This window comes from Sarcophilus harrisii, chromosome 2 (genome assembly GCF_902635505.1).
Source record: "Sarcophilus harrisii chromosome 2, mSarHar1.11, whole genome shotgun sequence".
NCBI lineage: Eukaryota > Metazoa > Chordata > Mammalia > Dasyuromorphia > Dasyuridae > Sarcophilus > Sarcophilus harrisii.
This window is the reverse complement of record NC_045427.1, coordinates 71,879,083-71,898,028: the sequence shown is the minus strand read 5'-3', so window position 1 is coordinate 71,898,028 and position 18,946 is coordinate 71,879,083. Positions and strand designations below refer to the sequence as shown.

The 18,946-nt window shown below is 39.5% G+C and overlaps 1 protein-coding gene across 1 annotated transcript in view; it reads right to left on the bottom strand.

Moving 5' to 3' along the window:
- Positions 1-18,550, bottom strand: part of VAT1L (vesicle amine transport 1 like) — a 119,277-nt gene extending 100,727 nt beyond the window's left edge. Inside the window, exons 1-3 of the mRNA XM_031950347.1 lie at positions 18,141-18,550; positions 2,562-2,691; positions 656-871 (exon numbers count right to left, since the gene is read on the bottom strand). Coding sequence (XP_031806207.1) covers positions 656-871; positions 2,562-2,691; positions 18,141-18,376 — 582 coding nt within the window. The 5' untranslated portion in view covers positions 18,377-18,550. The remainder of the gene's footprint in view (positions 1-655; positions 872-2,561; positions 2,692-18,140) is intronic.
- Between the last annotated feature and the right edge of the window lie 396 nt (positions 18,551-18,946).

Here is an 18,946-nt window from a genome sequence, read left to right as displayed (position 1 = left end):
TCCCGATTTTTTTTTCTTTTTGAAAATTGTTATTTTTAATTTGGTAGGGCTCCTGAAAGTCAAACTCAGAAAAAACTATCACTAAGATCTAGTCTCAAAAAGACCTAAATCAAAAAAGACCATTTCTGGCTTTCTTAAATACACTTAGAGACGTTATCTGAGATCTCTCACATCCAGAGAAATCCTGTGAGACCCAAACCTAAACAACCATCTGAGATCCTTTATATCTAGAGAGATAATCTGAGATAATTAATATACAGAAAGCCTATCTGAGACACTCATCAACTGCAAGAAACTATTTCTGAGTCAAAGACAGCAAGACCCATCTCTGAGCTTCTATAGAACCAGATATCATTATTGATATCCAAAAATCAAAAACTCTCCTCACATTTGCAAGCACCAACTCTGAGATCTCTCACACCACATGCGAGATGTCCACCCATCCAAAGAGAATGAAACCCCTCACATGAAGAGGGCATCTCCAAAACATGTTAGAGAGAAACCACCTCTCAGATCCCTCTCACCCAGAGACCCAATCTCTGAGCCCAGTTATTACAACCCTTTATTTAAAGGACATAGGCATTCCAAGATTCTCTTAATAAGACTCCTTTTCCTCTGGCCCATGCCTTCCTGATCCCAGATGACAGTTACTTACCACGCCACCTCCAGCAGAGTGCACTAGCACTGACATTCCTTCTCGCAGGTTGGCAACCTCAAAAAGCATCATGTAGGCAGTTACAAAGTTCATGGGGAAGGCGGCAGCCTCGGGGAAATTCATGTCATCTGGGATCCTGTAGACAAACTCCACTGGTGTGCAAACAACCTCTGCCCATGCATTGTAATTCACAAACGCCATGACACGGTCTCCGATCTGTGGGGGAAAATGTAAAGTGAGAGGAAGCTCCTAGAGACAGCCTCAACAGGAAGGAAGGGGACCAGTAGCTTCCCTGCCACATAGTGATGACAATAATTGTTAAAATCCTAAGACACAGTAATAGAATTATTAGTCTCCACTATAGATGACAAGAAGATTTCTCATTGGAAGCGCTCTTGGGAATCATTTAGCCCAACCCTCTCACTTTGTAAGGGAAACACAGGTGCCAGAGTGATCCAGTGACTTACATACATAAGAGAGCAATTGCCAAGAAAGAGTCTTGGGTCCAGGTATCACAAGTGATGTAAATGTCATGGTGTTAATTATCTGATTATTGTTCTCACAGCAAGAAGTGGAAACCAGTGAAGGGAGCTAGGGGGCAGGTACCACCAGCTAGCTCTTGGGGTAGTATCTTGGGGTGTGAAGCATAGTATGGAGCCAGATAGGCACAACAAATGATGGGGAGTGGGGGTTCATTCACCTATCAATGAGGAGTACAGCTCACCCCCAGGGCAGATCTCCAAAGCTGAATGGATTAATTAGACCCCCATCCCCATGAGAGCTGGCTGGGTCCCACAGCCAATATCAGAGGTAGGATCCATGCTGGGATTCCAGGTTGTCCAGGATAATGGATATAAAAGTTTTGTAAATTTTTTAAAGTACTATGTAAATGTTAGCTAATGTTGAGGCTCTGATAAGGGAAATGACTTTCTTCAACTCGTACATAAACATAGAGGCAGAGCAGGGATTAGAAGCCAACAGTGTTCTCAGTCCCAATAACATATTTATATTATAATATATATATTAAATGACTATATGGCAATATATACATATATGAACACATACATACATAATATATACACATGAATATATTAAGTAATATAATATATACATGCTAATAGGTATGCATATTCATACACATATATAATATATATTATATATAAAAGTGAAAAGATATATACACATGCATATATATGTATTTATGTATACTTTTTAAAGTTACAAAGTACTTATATCCATCCTACCACAACTGTAGGAAATACAACTTACAAATATTATTATACCCATTTTATAAATGAGCCAATTGAGAACTGCAGAGGTTACATGGCATGGTCACACAGATACTAAGTATCAGAAGTAAAGTTTCTTCTAACTTCAGACCTCTTCCCACTATATCATATTCAAGCTCCCAGGGTATACCCCAAGGAAAAACCCTGCATTTTAGATCAGATGATATGACTCGGAATCATGATTTAATGAGTAATTACTACTTGAGCCTTCACTTGACCCACATATAAAATCAAAGCATGGCCTAGCTCAGGGGTTTTTAATCTGGAATCCACAAGCAATATGTGAAGAGATTTCTGGAAGTGGAAGAGGAAGGGAAATCTGGGAACTTGTACTAGGAAGGAATATTTATTTTCACTAATCTCTAGCTGAAATTTGGCATTTCCTTCAATTATGAGTGTAGATTACAAACCACAATAGTATTATGCCAAAGAGGTCCTTGATATAAACAAGGTTAAAAGCTCCTAATCTGGATGATCTCTAAATTTCCTTCCTGTCCTAAAACCTTTGATTCTATGACAGGTTGCACATTTTTTTATACATGTCCTTTGATATCATCTCCCTCTCATCAGGTGATTCCAGATAATTCAGGCTCCTGAAACCATCCTCCTGTTATTACCTCATAGCCTTTCACATTGTCTCCAATGGCTTCCACAATCCCAGAGCATTCAAATCCAGGGACCAAAGGAGTCTTGGGAGGGTTGTCAATATTCCCTTGTCTCACCATCAGATCAATAAAGTTTAAACCACTGTGAACAGCAAAAAGGAGAAAAGGAAATCAATGTGATAGAAATTTGACCAAAAAAAAAAAAAAAAAAAAAAAAAAAAAACAAAACCAAACAAACTTTAAAAGTGTTTTCCTGAAATGTGCCAAAGAACACATCACTCACTGAGACATTATTTATTCAATAACCTCATCTAGGCAGAACACAGACAACATGACAGAGTATGGGAAATAGCATCAGAGCAGGCATCATGGCTGCTACAAAGTCCACACTTCCCTTATGCCCTCATTTTACTGATTTAATCTTATTTTAGATACAAATGGAAATAACTGAATTATATTATTTTCTAGCCCAAAACAGATCAGTATGGGGCCAGAAATCTGCTAAAGGCAGATACATGAGCAGCAGCAAAACCTCATAGAGAGGAAAGAAATGGAAAGACTACAAAATACAGACACAAGCACTCACAAAGTAAAATTATATGGGGCCATTTAATGCAGAGGTAACTGCAGCCTAGGAAAATCTTTGTTTTTCCTGGCCAAATCTTTCAGTCCAGCAAACTTTCTAGGTCCCAGACATGCATTTTCCCCTTACCTGATATTCCTTCCCTGTTCTGCTCAATGTATGGAATCTTAGCTAATTGGCATCTCCCTGAGTGTGACTTGATGGTAGGAAATTCATTAAACCCACCAAGAAGTACTGAGTTGCCTTGAACCATGTTTCCTAAATTTCTATGAAGCTGTTGTTATTTGTCCATCTTTCTTGAAAAGGAGGGTGATATTAGGGAAGCAATTCATTGACATGCAAGTTAATTGGATTTAAGAGAAGGAGGGCTGTATAAGGTCAACAGTCTCACTTTTTCCTCTTAAACCACTGGGGTCCATTTGCCATTGACATAATATAGATCAGAATGATTGAAAACCCTAGATGTAATGGAAGACCTTGACCTTTTTAAACTGAATTTAAAAAGTCTCAGTTTGACTAAGGCAACACCCAATCGGTAATTAAGACTGGGTAAGAAATGAGGCAGAAAATGATCTCTTTTACTTAGTCAAAGGGAAAAAAAAAATCAACATGAGAGGGAAAGACCTTCAGGGTTTGGGGCCAAAATAGAAACAATTACTATTTACATTTACTCTGAGACAATCTGAATCCAAACAATGACTAAGTAAGTCTTGATCTGGGGCCTATTGTTGGCCAATCACTGAGAATCAAAGTGATTTGGGTTTAAGGCAGGTTTCTTAAGAAAGAATCTAGCCAGTAAATTCCAAGATTATCTTGAAAGGTTTCAGCAGATAGGGAGGGAAAGGGGAAGGGAGGGAGGGAAAGAAAAAGAGGAGAGAAAGAAAGATGGGAAAAAGGGAAGAGATGAGGAGAGAGCTGTGTTGTCCAATTAGCCAGTTCCAACTGGGTCTCCAGGGAGGCAGCTACTACTACTCAAAGAGATTGTCTTCTTCAAAAACGAAAGATAAATAGCAATGACATCAGGGAAGTAATGCCATGACATGCAAGTGAGTTGGATTTAAGTGAGCATGAAGTCCACCAAGAACATCAAGGGTCTTCTCACAAGATCAAAAACCCAGAAGACATGTTTTTGTTTGAGAAGGTCTGAGAAAGAATGATTAGGGTCAGAACAAGATATGAGCTATGAATTTATGGGGAGAACAATACCAACTAACAGGATCACTACTATTAGGATACTTTATTCCCTCAAGCCAGGGATTGGGAATTTTTATCTCAGAGGAGACCTGATGGGACTACAAACTAAACGAGAAGAGAAAGGGAGAAGAGGGAGAGAAAACAGGGACAAAAATAAAAGGTACATTAAGTTTCTTGGTGATTCCCCAAAAGGGGACCCACTCCTATGATTCAGAGACCACCATGCCTCCCTGTTTCTCCAAAGTCTGCCAATGCTGTCCATAGAAAGTACTGATTACTGCCATTCTCTACTTCTACCCCAATGCTGATATCATATCCACCACCTATCACCACATATCACTGTTCTATCCAATTCCTGATGCTCTTAAATATCCCAGAGTAAATATAGTCTGTCAACCTCTTCTCCCAGTATCTGTAGCATACAGGGATACTCCCTTTACAAATGATACTTTCCTTCTGAATTTCATATCACCCGAGCCAGAAGGTAGATGCAGAAAGGAGATATATACTCAATATAATGGAGAGTATGTATAGGTCTGGAAATCTCAAAGCCCTGAAGATGAGGCTTGCCTTTGTCACTATGTGACCTTAGGAAAATTGTTTCATCTCTCTGGGCCTCAGTCTCCTTTTCTGCACAATAAGGCAATTGAACTTAATGACTTCCCAGGCTCTTCTGGCTCTATAAGTAAGTGACTGAAGGAGCAGCAGAGACAGAGGTATCCTAAGAATTACTTTCTTATACTTCCATATCTCAGTCTCTTCCTTAACAGAAATAGGTACAAATAAAAGTGCTTTTTTGGGACATATCCTATGAAATAGTCCCAAAGGCTATGTGAGGCTTTTGGTCTGCTTTGTGGACTAGAAAGCAAATCAAATGGCAAAATCATTCTGCCTGATTAAGATGATTGAATTGGGATGTAGAAATAAATGAAATGATTGTTTTTAGGTCTCAAATGAACAACAACAAAAAAAGAAAGGATGAGAAGGGGAAAAGACAGAGAGACACACAGACAGAGAAAAAGAGAGACATGTAGACAGTCTTCCTGGGTAGACTACAGAATGATGTGATATAAAGGTAGAGCCAATCTGTCTATAAAGGTAGACACAGTCAAGGAAACTTCTTCAAAAGGCCAATCACAAATTTTGGCCACAATTCTGCAAAGGATCCATGCTGAGGATTCTGGACTTCAGCAATCTATAGCAGCTAACTGTTAATAAGGAGCAAGATAAAAAATAATTTGAGCAGTGGTGTCAAACTCAAATAGAAGCAGGAACCATTAAATCAGGTATAAGATCCCTGTGGGCCACATATTGACTTAGAAATCATGTATTAACATTATCTATATGCTATTGTGTTTTTATTCATTTTGCTAAATATTTGCCAATTACATTTTAATTTGGTCCCTCCACTTGTAGGCTACATGCCTGATACCCCTAAATTAAAGATCCATGAATGTACTACCAGGGAAATTATTTTCATTAAAGAGTTCAAAAGTGTTTCCAATTAGAATGCTTTGTCAAAGTAACTACCTAGGTGAGCTGAGCTAAGTCATTTCATCTATAAAAAATAAAGGGAGGTTAGTCTCCTAGTTCCGATATTCTATACTCTAAGATTCCTTCCAGTATGAATATTATGTTCCAAAGCCCCTTCTAGCTCTTACATGTTATAGTCCAAGTTATTTTCTAGCTCTGATGTTCTATGCTCAAATGCCTCTTTCAGCTTTGACATTCTGTTTTAAGGTGCTTTCTAGCTCCAATTAGAAGCCTAGCCCATTGATTCTCAAATTGTGGTCTGAGGAATCATTTTAGGAGTGTCTGGGAGCTCAAAACTATTTTAATAACAATACTAAGATGTTTTCATTTCTAATAGCAAATACTGATATAACCCATGTGAACAAAGGCTATTTAAAGGCCCACTTATTTTTTAAAAGTGTAAAAGGGTTATGAGACATTTGAGACCTAGGGATCAATGAAATCACAGGTCCCCTTGAAGTATAATACATTGGTACAGTCCAAATAAAAAGTCAAGGAACATGAGATAAAGCATGACAGCAAGAGAATTAATGGACTGAACGTTCTGGATGTAAAGATACCTAAGGTAGTTCTTATATTCCAAGTGAAGAATAAAGTTACATGATTATTTTAAATGATAAAGATCCGGTTGGTGTCTGTCTCAAAAAAATCACCTAAATTGGGCTGTTAGGCACTACTGCATCATCCCAGTGTATCCTGATTGAAAGAAGTGCCTCAAGAGAGATGAGTCAGGCATGAACTACTAACCCCATTTTGGGTCCACTTTATCATTACAGACAGCTTTCGGGATAGTTATAATCAACTTGAAGACTTTAACTGGTTCCCTCCTGAAACCTACAAGCAGATACAATGAATAGCAGAGTCCCCATTTTGCTGGGAGAAACACATTGAGACAAGGTTCACTTACTATAATTCTAATCTCATAGGTGGAATCTATAGAAGGTCATATAGCTCCACATAAAGGATTTAATCAATATCACAATGGGCTGAGACTATGAAAAAATTGCTATATTCTAGACAATGATTTCTCACATTTCCCACAGAATCAATCTGTAATCTCACCAATCGCCACCATTGATGGATCCTTTTATTATTGTTGTTTGCGTCTGACTCTGTGACCCCATATAACAAAGTACACCATTCTCTTTTATCCTCCACTATTTTCCCAAATCTGTCCAAGCATTTCCCCAAATCTGTCCAAGCTCATGGTTATTGCTTCCATGACTATCTCTCCTTATCCTCTGCTGTTCCCTTTTCCTTCTGACTTGAAACTTTCCCAACATCAAGGTCTTTTTCAATGAATCTTGTCTTTGGTGAATCCTCAACAAAGAGTAAAGTATGTTGCCTGTGTTTATACCCATAAATAGTCAGCAGTAGTTTCGATTATGCCTTCACAGCTCCTCCCAAGGTGGTGGTTGAACATCTCTTGAGCCTTATATAAACCAATGTTAAACAAAGGACATGGTTACCCTTATTCAAGTAGTAGTATTTAATCACACAGATGGAAACTTGACAATTCTTATATTAATTTTTTTTCCCCAAGATGGGCAGATCTCTTGAAGAAATGCTCAATTATGTGAGACCTCTGCCTGTTAACATCTCAAAATATAATAACACTTCCATTGACTAGTGAACCTTCAAGCATGAATTTTTTTTCTTGTGCTTGTTTTAATACATCATCTTCAATGTCTTTTCTAGATGAGAACACACAAATAAGGATAAAACTAATTTGAGGCTACATGCCTAATGCACTTTTCTATTAAGGATTTCTTTTTCTTGCTTCTAATCAAACAGACAGTTCTGTTCTTTGATAAATGCCAAGAATTATAAAGGGTCACTGCTGTCTCTGGAAATAAAGGAATCTAAGGAGACACAATTACAGTTGTGAAAATGACCTTTCAGATTATATCAGATCTTTGGGCAAGACACTATGACAAGAAAAGGTACAGCAGCATAGAGAGAAGGCATTGGTTTAAAGTCTGTATTTAGACATAAAAACTATGGTAAACAATTTAGAGCTGCAATGAACCTAATGAGGCATATGGTCCAATCCCTTCATTTTATAGAGAATTACGCTAAGGCCATGAGAGACAAAGGTAGCCATAGCTGGTTGCACACATCCCTCCCCAAGTCTCAGTTGCATATACATAATAGCAATTACAATACTTGAACTAAATGTGTCATAGGGTTGTTGCGAAGAATGCATTTTGCAAACTGTAAAATGTTACAGATTGGTATTACTATTAAGCAATGAAAGTTTCTTTTCAAATAAGAGGTAAGGAAAATGATCCTTTATAACTGTCATGAAAATATTTTCTGTGTAAATCTTTTAAACTAGCCACTCTGGGCTGGCTTCATGGGAGAGTGACACACAGAGTGGCCGACAAGGTCCTCTGAGATTCTCTCACTAGATCTGCCTAGTATACTGACATCTTATGGGAGAGAATCTTTCACCAGTAACAGTAATAATTCTGCTTATTATAGAATACTTTCCTCAACACAACTATGAGATAGGTAGTGCAAGTGCAAGTATTATTTCCACTTATGGATGAGGAAACTGAGGTCTGGAGAGGTTATGTGATGTGCCAAAGGTCCATAGTTTGTTAATATAAGAGCTAATACTTGGACCAAGATCTTTTGGCTATGTCTCTGCTGATCAATCATTAATCCATCCTGATTTTTTTTTTTTGGGGGGGGGGGAGAAGAAGAGTTTTAACCTGGAAGTGTGAATTTGATTTAATTTTTTTAAAATTTGGAATCATTTCAATATAACTGGTTTCCCTTATAACACTATTTATTATGTCATAAACATTTTAAAATATTGTTCTGAGATGGGGTCCAAAGGCTTTACCAGCCTGCTAGATGTCCCCATAATATATAAAAGATCAAGCACCCCTGTGCTAACTGAGCCACCATTCTCCCATGTCCTCTCTCTATTCCCTCCCAGTTCTCTCTCTGTCTTACTGACTGGGGATTTCTTCTCCCTAGGACCCTTGAGAAGGCCAGTCATCAAAGACTCAAGTAAATCATGGACTACTGAGCTCTTATCAGGCAAGAAATGATTAATATAACAATATGAACATCAGTTTCTCTAATTCCTCTTTTCCAGATTACGATGCAAGTCATTTCTATCTCAGTAATAATTTTCTTTTCATTCATTATATGAATACTTAAGCATTCTGAAACCTGACAATAATCTGGTTGTTTTGTTTCTGAAGCCTTTAACAATGGATTTGTTCTGGTACTTCATTACAAGGGCTGAGGAGTACACCTGTAAGCACTGGGCTTAAATTGAAAGGGGGGGAGGGACGGAGGTCAAAATAAAAAGAGCACTATTTGTTCTTTGAATTATTGGCTCCACCTCATCTACAGGTACTTCAAACAGAAAAAGGGGCATCTTCCGGTAGCACATTGAGAACAGTAACAAGTTTAGTTACTCATTGCCTGTGTGACTTTGGGAATGTCACTTCTTCTCTTTGGGCCTCAGTTTCCTCATCTGTAAAATAAAAGGCTGAGAGATGATTGCTAAAGTTTCTTTCCATTCAAAATGCTGGAAGAAGATGATCCCCCTTAGAACCATCTCAACTTGCAAGAGCAGAGAGTGTCTCAGACTAGGAAGATGACGCTCCTATTGTCTTCTGCCTCGGTAAGAACCCATTTGGAGCTTTAGAAAGCTCATTATTAAAGTGAAGAGTGAGCAGGGAAGGGCAACTTGGATGGGTGAAGGGCCTTGACATCATGACCCATTAATCTCAGCTGAAAGATTTGGGAGGTTGGGGATAGATATAAAAGCTGTTTGCAAACAATAGAAGGGCTGTCACACAGAAGAGGGAATTTGTAATTCTGCTTGGTCCATAAAGAAAAACTAGAGGCAGGGAGTAGAAGTTGCAATGAAGCCCATTTAGGATTAATATAAGGAAAAATGTTTTGATAATTTGAAATATCCAAAACTTCAGTGGACTACCTAACTCTCCTTCACTGCCAGACAGCAAACAAAGATTAGATGATTACCATCAAGTATACAGTAGAGAGAATTCTTGTTCAGGTAGGGATCAGATTAGATGTCTTTTGAGACCTCTTCCAAATCTGCTATTCTGTGCTTCTGTTCATGAACTCAATTTACTGATTTTATCTTAGACTCATTTGAACTCACCACTAATCCACCTAATCACTGTCTTTACTAAAAGATTCTATTCAGAATAGAACATAATAATACAAATCTGGAAGACCGAGCAGAAGGACAGTAGGAGTATCACTTTCTTTGTTTTGGACATTGTTTCTGTTAATGCAGTCAAATACCATCACCTGAAGTTTTGTTTTTTTTTTTTAATTTCCAAATCACACTGAAGACGTATAGAGTTGATAGTCTACTAAAAGCCTCCCATCTTTCTTTCAAAAGAACTACTATTTAGCCATGTTTCAATTCATCCTATACTTCTTGAACCCAAGTGAGGGCACTGATATTAAACCTAAGATCTCTCTGTATCTTGATTCTAGGAAAACAATATTCTAGCCATCAGTCTTCATCTAATATTATATTAGTCAAACACGTTTGTGGTTATATTTCTTTACCAAAGTCAATCTTTCTATTTCTGCCCTTGATCCTATCTGAGAGTATACTACTTTGATTCTCTCCTTCCCTCTCCTTTCCCCTTTTCCTTCTGCCTACCTGTCCTTTCTCCCTCTCTCCTTTTCCCTTCCTCTTCCTTCCCTGAATACATACACACACACACACCCTTCTCCTCCTGCTTCCAAACATACCTCCTTTTTGATAACAAAATTCCTTAAAAAAAAAAAAAAAAAAGTCTATATTGATTGCCTCCACTTCTTAATGTCCCACTCATTTCTTACCTCTTGTAGTCAAGGTTCTGACCAAGAATGCTTCTTCCACAAGCTTGAATGATTTCATAATTGCTAATACCAATGACTATTTCACAGATATCATCCTTCTTGGCTTTTCTGCACCGATTTAAACTGTTACCCCTCTAGGTAATTTCTTCCTTGGATTTTTAAGACTCAACATTCTCCTTTTTCTCTTCCTGTCCTCCTTCTCAATTAACCCCAATTGCCTCAGAAAAAAAAAAAGGGGGGGGGAAGTGACTTGCCCAGGGTCACACAGCCAGGAAGTGTTAAGTGTTTAATGCCAGATTTGAACTCAGGTCCTCCTGACTTCAGGACTGGTGCTCTATCCACTACACCAAATAGCTGCCTTGTCAGTTCCCTTTTAACATCACTTCCAAACTTATTTATCCATCTCTCATCTATTTCCTGAACTCTAGTTCCATACCACCAATTGTCTGCAGGATAACTTAACATGTCTAATTCGTTTATCTTTTCCTGTAAACTTGTCTTTTCTCCTAACTTCTTTATTTCTTTCAAGGGCACCACCATTGTCTCTATCATCCAAGTTCATGATCTCAGACATCCTCAACTTCTCAATACTATCTTTTCCTTTGCTTCTTGAAATCTTTAGTTCCCATAAAGGCTCAGTTTAAATGTCCCCTCCTACAAAAAAACTTTTATTACTGGGATTTATTTTGTATTCACTTAACAAGGTGTACTGGTGCTACACAAGTAGAATGTAATCTTCTTGAGAATAAGAACACCCTCATTGCTGTCTTTATAACCTGGGACTTTACCCACTTAATAAATATCATTGAATCATATTGAATTGAATCCCCATCCTTCCTCCACTTAGAATCACCAAAATCTCAGAGGTGGATCCTGAAAAGGCATCTAATGCAATCTGTGTGCAAAAATTGTCTTTTTGATATTCCCAACATGTGGTCTAGTATCTGCTTAAAGATCTCCAGAAATGGCAACGTTGACCTCCACATATCCAAAGAACTGGAGATGCCCAGGGGACCACTAAAAAGGCAAATTTGTTGTGAAAATGGATATGCTTCAGGGAAAAAAACCCAGAAGAAGTGGGTACTAATCTCAGATCTAGTGAAGGACCCTGAGCAAATCACTTTTAAACACGGGCTCACAGAAGTGAAAGGACTTCACTAGATCTCAAAGGCCTTCTTGTTCAATCCAAGAATTCTTTCTACTATTTTCCCCAATAAGGGATCCTCCAGATTCTGCATGGAAATCTATAGTGACAGTAAAATCACTCCCTTACAACGAAAATTCTGTCTAATTGGACAGTTCCCCTTACTTGGACATTTTTCCTTATGTAGAGCAAAAATAGAGTTCTCTACAACAGTGGTGTCAAATTAAAAAAAAAAAAAAAAAAAAAGAAACAGGCTCTAAAACAATTATTTGGTAATCCCTGAAGGCCACATATTAACTTAGAAAACCATATCAATATTATCTATGTCCTAATGTAATTTTATTTATTTGGAAATATTTCCCAATTGCATTTTAATTTGGTTCAAGCAGTACTTGAAGAGTGTTATGAGCTATGAACCTTCACTCTACAACTTCCCTTCATTTTTTCACAATTCTGAGTCTTACCATATCCAAATAAGGATTGTTGCCTTGGTAGTAAATCAATTAAAAGACTCAAAACATATTTGGAACTTCTCCAGGAATCTTCTTCCCAGATAGTTTGTATGAAAGCCTCATTGCTTTGTAGTCAACCTCACTTTGGCTGAAAAATGAGAGGCCCTAGCCTGATTCCTAACTTCTTTAACAAGATTTTGTTCCCAATAATCTTAAATTATTTCTAACAGTCAGATTCTCTCAAAGACTGATTTCTAGCTATTGAGGACTAAAATTTCGAATTTCTGGTCCACATTCAAGGTCCTATATATCTACCAACATTTTTTCAGCTTTTATCTATCCACCCTTCCTTCCTTCCTTCCTATTTTACTTCCTTCCTACTTAGTCTCTAGGAGGGCCAATGAATGCTGGAAAAAAAGACATCAGCAATCTGATATTTTCTTCAGGTGTATCATATCATCCTACCTCTAGATTCCAAAAAAAACAGCTGTTGGCTAGTAAGTTCTAGATTTATTATCAACAAATTAATGTTTACAACAACCTAAAACTAGTAGGAGAAAAGCAAATGATCTAATCAATTAGGATTGATGTCGTTTGTAGTATAAGACTCATTGCTTATACTTAATACCAAAAAGCTCACTTTTAAATAATAGAGCCCCTAAGAATTAGTTTCAACCACGTGATGCTCATTAGTCACCATTTAAAACAGGGCTTTCTAAACCTGAGGTCTGTGAATTTTTTAAAAATGCATTTCACATTATAGTGAACTCAATTATATGAGTTCCTTTGTACTTCTGTTTTATTTTATGCATTTAAAAACCATTCTAAAAAGAAATTCAGAGGTATTAGGAGATTGCCAAAGAGGGGCATAATACAAAACAGGTGAAAAACTTTTTAAAAATGTGATTCTATATCTGTACCAATAATTAGGATCCAATGCTACCTTTTATGTTACGGTAATAGACAAAATCCTAGACAAAGATAATTTATTTGTAAGGTGTTTGTAAAAGTTTACTGGACTTGGGAGTCAGGAGTTCTGCATTTAAATCCTTGTTCTAACTGGCTGTATCACCCAGGTCAAATCACTTTCATCTCCGAGAACCTCTGTTCCCTTGAAAAATGTGGATAACATTAGAAATATCTGCCTCAAAGGAGAGTTGAGAGGAAAGCTTTTTATAACTAAAAGCACTAAAGACACATGAGTAATTGTTAACCTTTTCTGATTTAAAAAATTATGGGTAGAAATCTGAGATGTAATTGATGGTGCCAATTAACTTGATTATAATTGGGTCTTTGAGAGCTGCTGAATTATTGGGAGGTAATATCTGTCATGGCCCCACAGAAGCAGAACCTGAACCCAGATCATCCTCTCTCCAAGTCCAATCCCCCCACCCCCATTGTGTCATGCTATCTTTCCTATTTTCCAGTCAGTCCCTCTGGGCAAAGAAACACCATTTTTCATACCTTTAATATAAAGTTCATTTCAAAGCTAGACCCTTTAAAGCATTGTAACAAGAAAAAAAAAAAAAAAAAAAAACCAGATGTTTGGGCACGCAGCTATGCAAGGCCTACTTTATATACTGGTTCTCATGACTAAAGATGATCATGATATAAAAGCTGGGGGTAGGACTCCATGTAGAGGCAAAGTGATTTATTAGGAAGGATAATATACTTAGAGTCAGGAGACCTAAATGTGCACGTCAGAAAATTGTGTCTGAAACCCAGTTTTATTTTTTGTAAAATGACGAGAAGACTAGCATCTCTGTCTCCCAGGGCTGGTGAGAGAAAAGCTACAAAGCCCATTTGGGCTTTGAATGATATATTTTATTCTTTGCTTCTAGGATAAAATACAAATTCCTTGGTTCCAACTTACCTTTCTAGCCCAGTGTTCATCTCAAAGCTACCTCCCTTCCTCAAATTACTTTATATGAATATGCTGAATTTATTTAACATTGGGTCTGTTGTTCACCTCCCTTCCCTGAATAAAATAAAAAATAAAAGAGTTCCCTTATAATATTGTCTTTTTTTTTTTTTTGGTCTTAGTATGCTTGGTATCTAGCCCAGAGCCTACTCTCATGAAGTCCTTAATACCTGTTAAATTGAATCTAAGCCCTCCTGGAATGAAAGTGAGTTATTCTGAATCTTTGATCATTTATGATGGAATCTAGTGCATTCCCAGTCAGAAGAGAGAATACTCAGATGTTGAAAAAGGTTTAAATTAAAATCAAGTCAACAAACATTTATCAAGATTGTCTGCATGTATGCCAGATACTATTAAGTGCTGGGGATGCCAAGAAAGGCTAAAATGGCCCCTGCCCTTAAGCAGCTCATCATCGATTGCAGGACACAGCATCTATGTACAAAGAAGTTAGATTCAAGATAATTTAGAGATAACTGGAGAGGGAAGGTAGCATTAAGGGGGACCCAGGAATGCTTCTTGCAGCAAAGATATTAGCTGAGACTTGAAGAAGTCAGGGAAGTTGGAAGGGAATAAAGAGAACACTAAAGACACCAAAGCTAGTCTGAGTCATCCCTAGGGCAGAACATAGGGAAAATTGGTCAAGGCTAGATTAGTACCATCAAAAGAAACCCCAAATTAGTCCTCATTTGTTCCCCAAAATCAATTCACTTGGGTATGAGCCGTTTTATAACCTCTTGTGATGACTGTAAATAATGTGTTTTCTGAGTGAGTGTGTATGTGTATATGTGTTTTTTTACATTCAACAAAGAAAGTGAGCGAGAGGAAAGGAGGGATGGACACACAGGGATGTGGGGTTGGAGAGAGGAAGGAGAGAGAGAGGGAGGAAGGAGAGAAAGGGAGGAAGAGAGAACAAAAGAAGAAAGAAGTGAAGGGAGAGAGGAAATGGAGAGAGAGAAAGATGGAAGAACAAAGAGAGAAAAAAAGAGGGGAACAAGGCAGATAGAAGAAGAAGGGAGAAAAGAGACTGAGGGGAAGAGGGGAAACAGAAGAGGGGAAAAGAAGAGAGGGGAGAGGAAAAGGGGGAGGGAGGAGAAAGAGAAAGAAGGAAGGGAAGAAAAGGAGGGAGAGAAAGGGAAAAGAGGAGGGGGAGAGAACAGAAGAGGGGAGGGAAATAAGGAAAAAAGGGGGGAGGGAGAAGAATAAGGAATGGATAAAGAGATGGAGGGAAGGAGGAGAAAGGAAGAGGGGAGAGAGAGAGAGAGAGAGAGAGAGAGAGAGAGAGAGAGAGAGAGAGAGAGAGAGAGAGAGAGAGGGGAGGAGAGAGAGAGAGAGAGAGAGAGAGAGAGAGAGAGAGAGAGAGAGAGAGAGAGAGAGAGAGAGAGGGAGAGAGAGAGAGAGAGAGAGAGAATGGATTTCATTCTGTCTGTATAGTATGGTCTAAGTATAGGCTCATATATCCTGCTTTGAAAATCAATCTTTTGTCCTTCATCTTGACATCTCTTTTCCTGCTAGTGCAGAGGGCTCTGGCATTTATTCAGTTAGAAAACAAGAAACCCTCCCCTCCCTCTCTCCCAACCCCTACGGGCTCAGTGCCACAGACATGATTTCCTATTCTAGAATACCTGATGCTCAGTACATCATCACCCCAAGAAGACTGACGGTTCAGGGGAAAGATTTCTGAATTAGAAGACTCTCACCTCTGTCCCAATATTGTGTGATGAAAGGTCATCACAATCTTCCTGGGCTTACTATCTACTTCATAAGAGTTCCAGTGAAGCTAATATAGCTGATATCCCTATAATTTGAGATGATCCACCTTCACTTCACCAGCAACTTTCCTTCCCCAGCAACCAAGAGAAATCACTTTTATAGTCCAAAGGGACTTTAAAGATCATGGTCTCCAACTGCCCCATTTTAAAGATTTGAAAAACCGAACCCCATGTACATCCCTTTCCTTTTTTCTCCTTCCCATTTGTGTCTGTTTTGTGATTCCTCTAAGGTCAATTAGGGGTTAAATGGCAGAGCTGGGATTTTAAGTTATGTCTGACCACCTTTAAATCTAATGCTTTCTTCCCCTACATTAGTGCATGTATTATAATTCCCATTTTATAGATAAGAAAAAGGAGGCTCAGGAAAATGACTTGTCCAAGATGATCCAGCAAATTAGTGTCAGAGTCAGGACTCCAAGACCAACATGCTCTACTCCATATATCACTCACTGCCTATTAAAGGAAGCCGATTCAGGTGAAACTGCAATGAATTAATCAGAAAGTTTCTCAGGAAATTGGTCAGTTTGATTTGGTCTTCTATTCCAAACCTTCTCCCTTTTCTACAGGGCCAACACAGGCTTTAATTAGGAAGGGGCTGGGATAACTAATTTTGTTCATTTACAGTGAGAACAGAGGCTTAGTAAGGAGTAAATATTTAATAAATTTTTGTTGAAAATGCATTTTTTGAAACTGAAAAATTAAGGTTCAAAATTTGGTTCAAAAGAGATAAAAGTAGGGGGAAAGGATTAATCATTTGAATAATTATAACATATAATGTTAAAACAAAATGAAGACAGAATTCAACCCCTAAAAAGAGAACCTTTCACCCTTTTTTCAAATTTTCTGCTCTAGGGAGTGGCTAAAGGAGAAGGACTGAGGTGGGAGAGCAAGTCAGCAGTCAGGCCCTTAGGCTGAAGCCTCCAAGGGCGGCTGGGATGCAGGTTTCCATACAAGTAAGAATGCAACTCCCATTTCCAGAATGCTTTAATGTTTGTCAGTCGCATCTGAAACAAGCACTCAGAAATTTCAGAGGAAGAAACTGAGGTTCAAAAGAGGAATTGCTTAAAATCACTTGGAGACCTGGGGAGCTCAATCTTGGTCTTGTGACTCCAAGACCACTCACTGCTCTATATACTGCACGACACCAAGCCCATTGCAGCTATGGTCACACTAAGAAAGAAACAGGAATAATACAGGGGAAAAACAAATTGGTACCACTCCCTCTCTTCCCTTCCCCTAACATCGCATCATACGCACACAATCAAGCCAGGCTCCTTTTCGTTTAGGCTGGACCTTGGCAGTAGTTCATCACAGAGCATCCCTTCAAACCCTTCTAAATATTCTCCCCAGAATCACAACAGCTCTCAAGTACCTACCACTTTAACAAAATTCATACTCCCATCTCTAATTTCCTGTAGCTTCCATTCAGCCTTGGGTGACTTTTATTATTCCTGTTTTATAGCAGGGGAAGGGGAAGGAACTTTCACAGGACCAATGACAGAAACAGGATTTGAAACAAGATTCTATGGTTCTCAACTCAGAACTCAATCTTTTCCCAGTCTATTAGAAGGCTATGGTACCAAGGACACTTCTGAGCGAGCATTTATTTCCCCAGGTGTCACCAATCCTCCCAGTACCTTCTCTTATACACTTTCTGGCATCAGAATAGGGAGGGTCTTGCCTGTGAGCAGGGCAGCGGGGGTGGGGGATTGGGGAGTGGAGGAGGCAGATGGAGACGAAGATCAGGTGCTGGAGTTGTTTTCAGAGTAATAAAGATTTTGTGTGCACACTTCCCCAAACACACACACACACCTTTTTCTCTTCTGTGTTAGTGTTTCTTCCTGTGTCTCTCTCGAACGCGATCGCGCGTTTACGCATACACACGCACACACAAACACTCACACAAAACTCTCCTACCCACACCCAGACACACGCAAAAGCGCGCGCGCGTATGCATGCACACATACATACACACTCACACAAAACTCTTCCACCCACACCCAGATACACGCGAAAATACACACACACACACACACACACACCCTTTCCCACGGACACAACTACAACCAGATCAGATTGGCTAGGGTTGGTTGGGGAAGGGTCCGGGAATTGGGAGGAGGGAAAGGAGAGAGGTGATACTGGACCAGGCTTTGACGCGGATCTTGAGCTCGGCCTCCTGGGGCTCCGGCATGGGCCTCCGGCTAACCCTCAGCTTGCTGAGCCCGCCGAAGCCGGCCAGCAGCACTGCACGCATCTCCTTGGTGTCCGCGGCCCGAGGGCTGCCGCCTCCGCCGCCTCCGCCCTGGGCCGCCTCGGGCCCGCCCTCCTTGGCGATCATCTGCTCGGTCTCCTCCGCTTTCTCCGCGCCTTCCTTGGCCATGGTGCGCGGCTGGTGTCTGTGAGCTGTGGGAAAGCTACTCTAGCCGGGCGCAGAACTGGGGATGCTCTGCTGCCAGTGAGAGCAGCGGCTGCTGATTCAACGAGGCTCCCTGGTCCCTGCTCCCGGCCCCGCTGCCGTAATCCTCAGAGTAGCTGCGAACGAAAGCCGGATCCCACTCCCACTTAAGAGAGCGTCACAGCTGGGAGGGCCCTCACACGTGGTTCGATCCTGCCCAGCCGTCTCCTCCCACGCGCGGAGAAAACGAGATTCAGAGCCTGGCTCTACCTTCCCTGAGTTACCTAGCTAGGTGGTGTTAGATCTGAAACTGCAACCTACAGGGGTCAGAGAATGTCCAAGTGGTGAAAGAATTTAGAACGTAGGATAGGGAGTGGAAGAACTGAAATTTGCTTGCTTCTCTCTTATATTTTTCTTTATGCTTGTCCTAAGCCAATAGTTAGAACAACAGCCATAAAAGTAGCATTTATATAACTTTTCAAGGTCTGGGGAGCACTTTGCGAGCCGAGTGCCAATATTAATCCCATTTTACAGATGAGGAAATGGAGGCAGAGT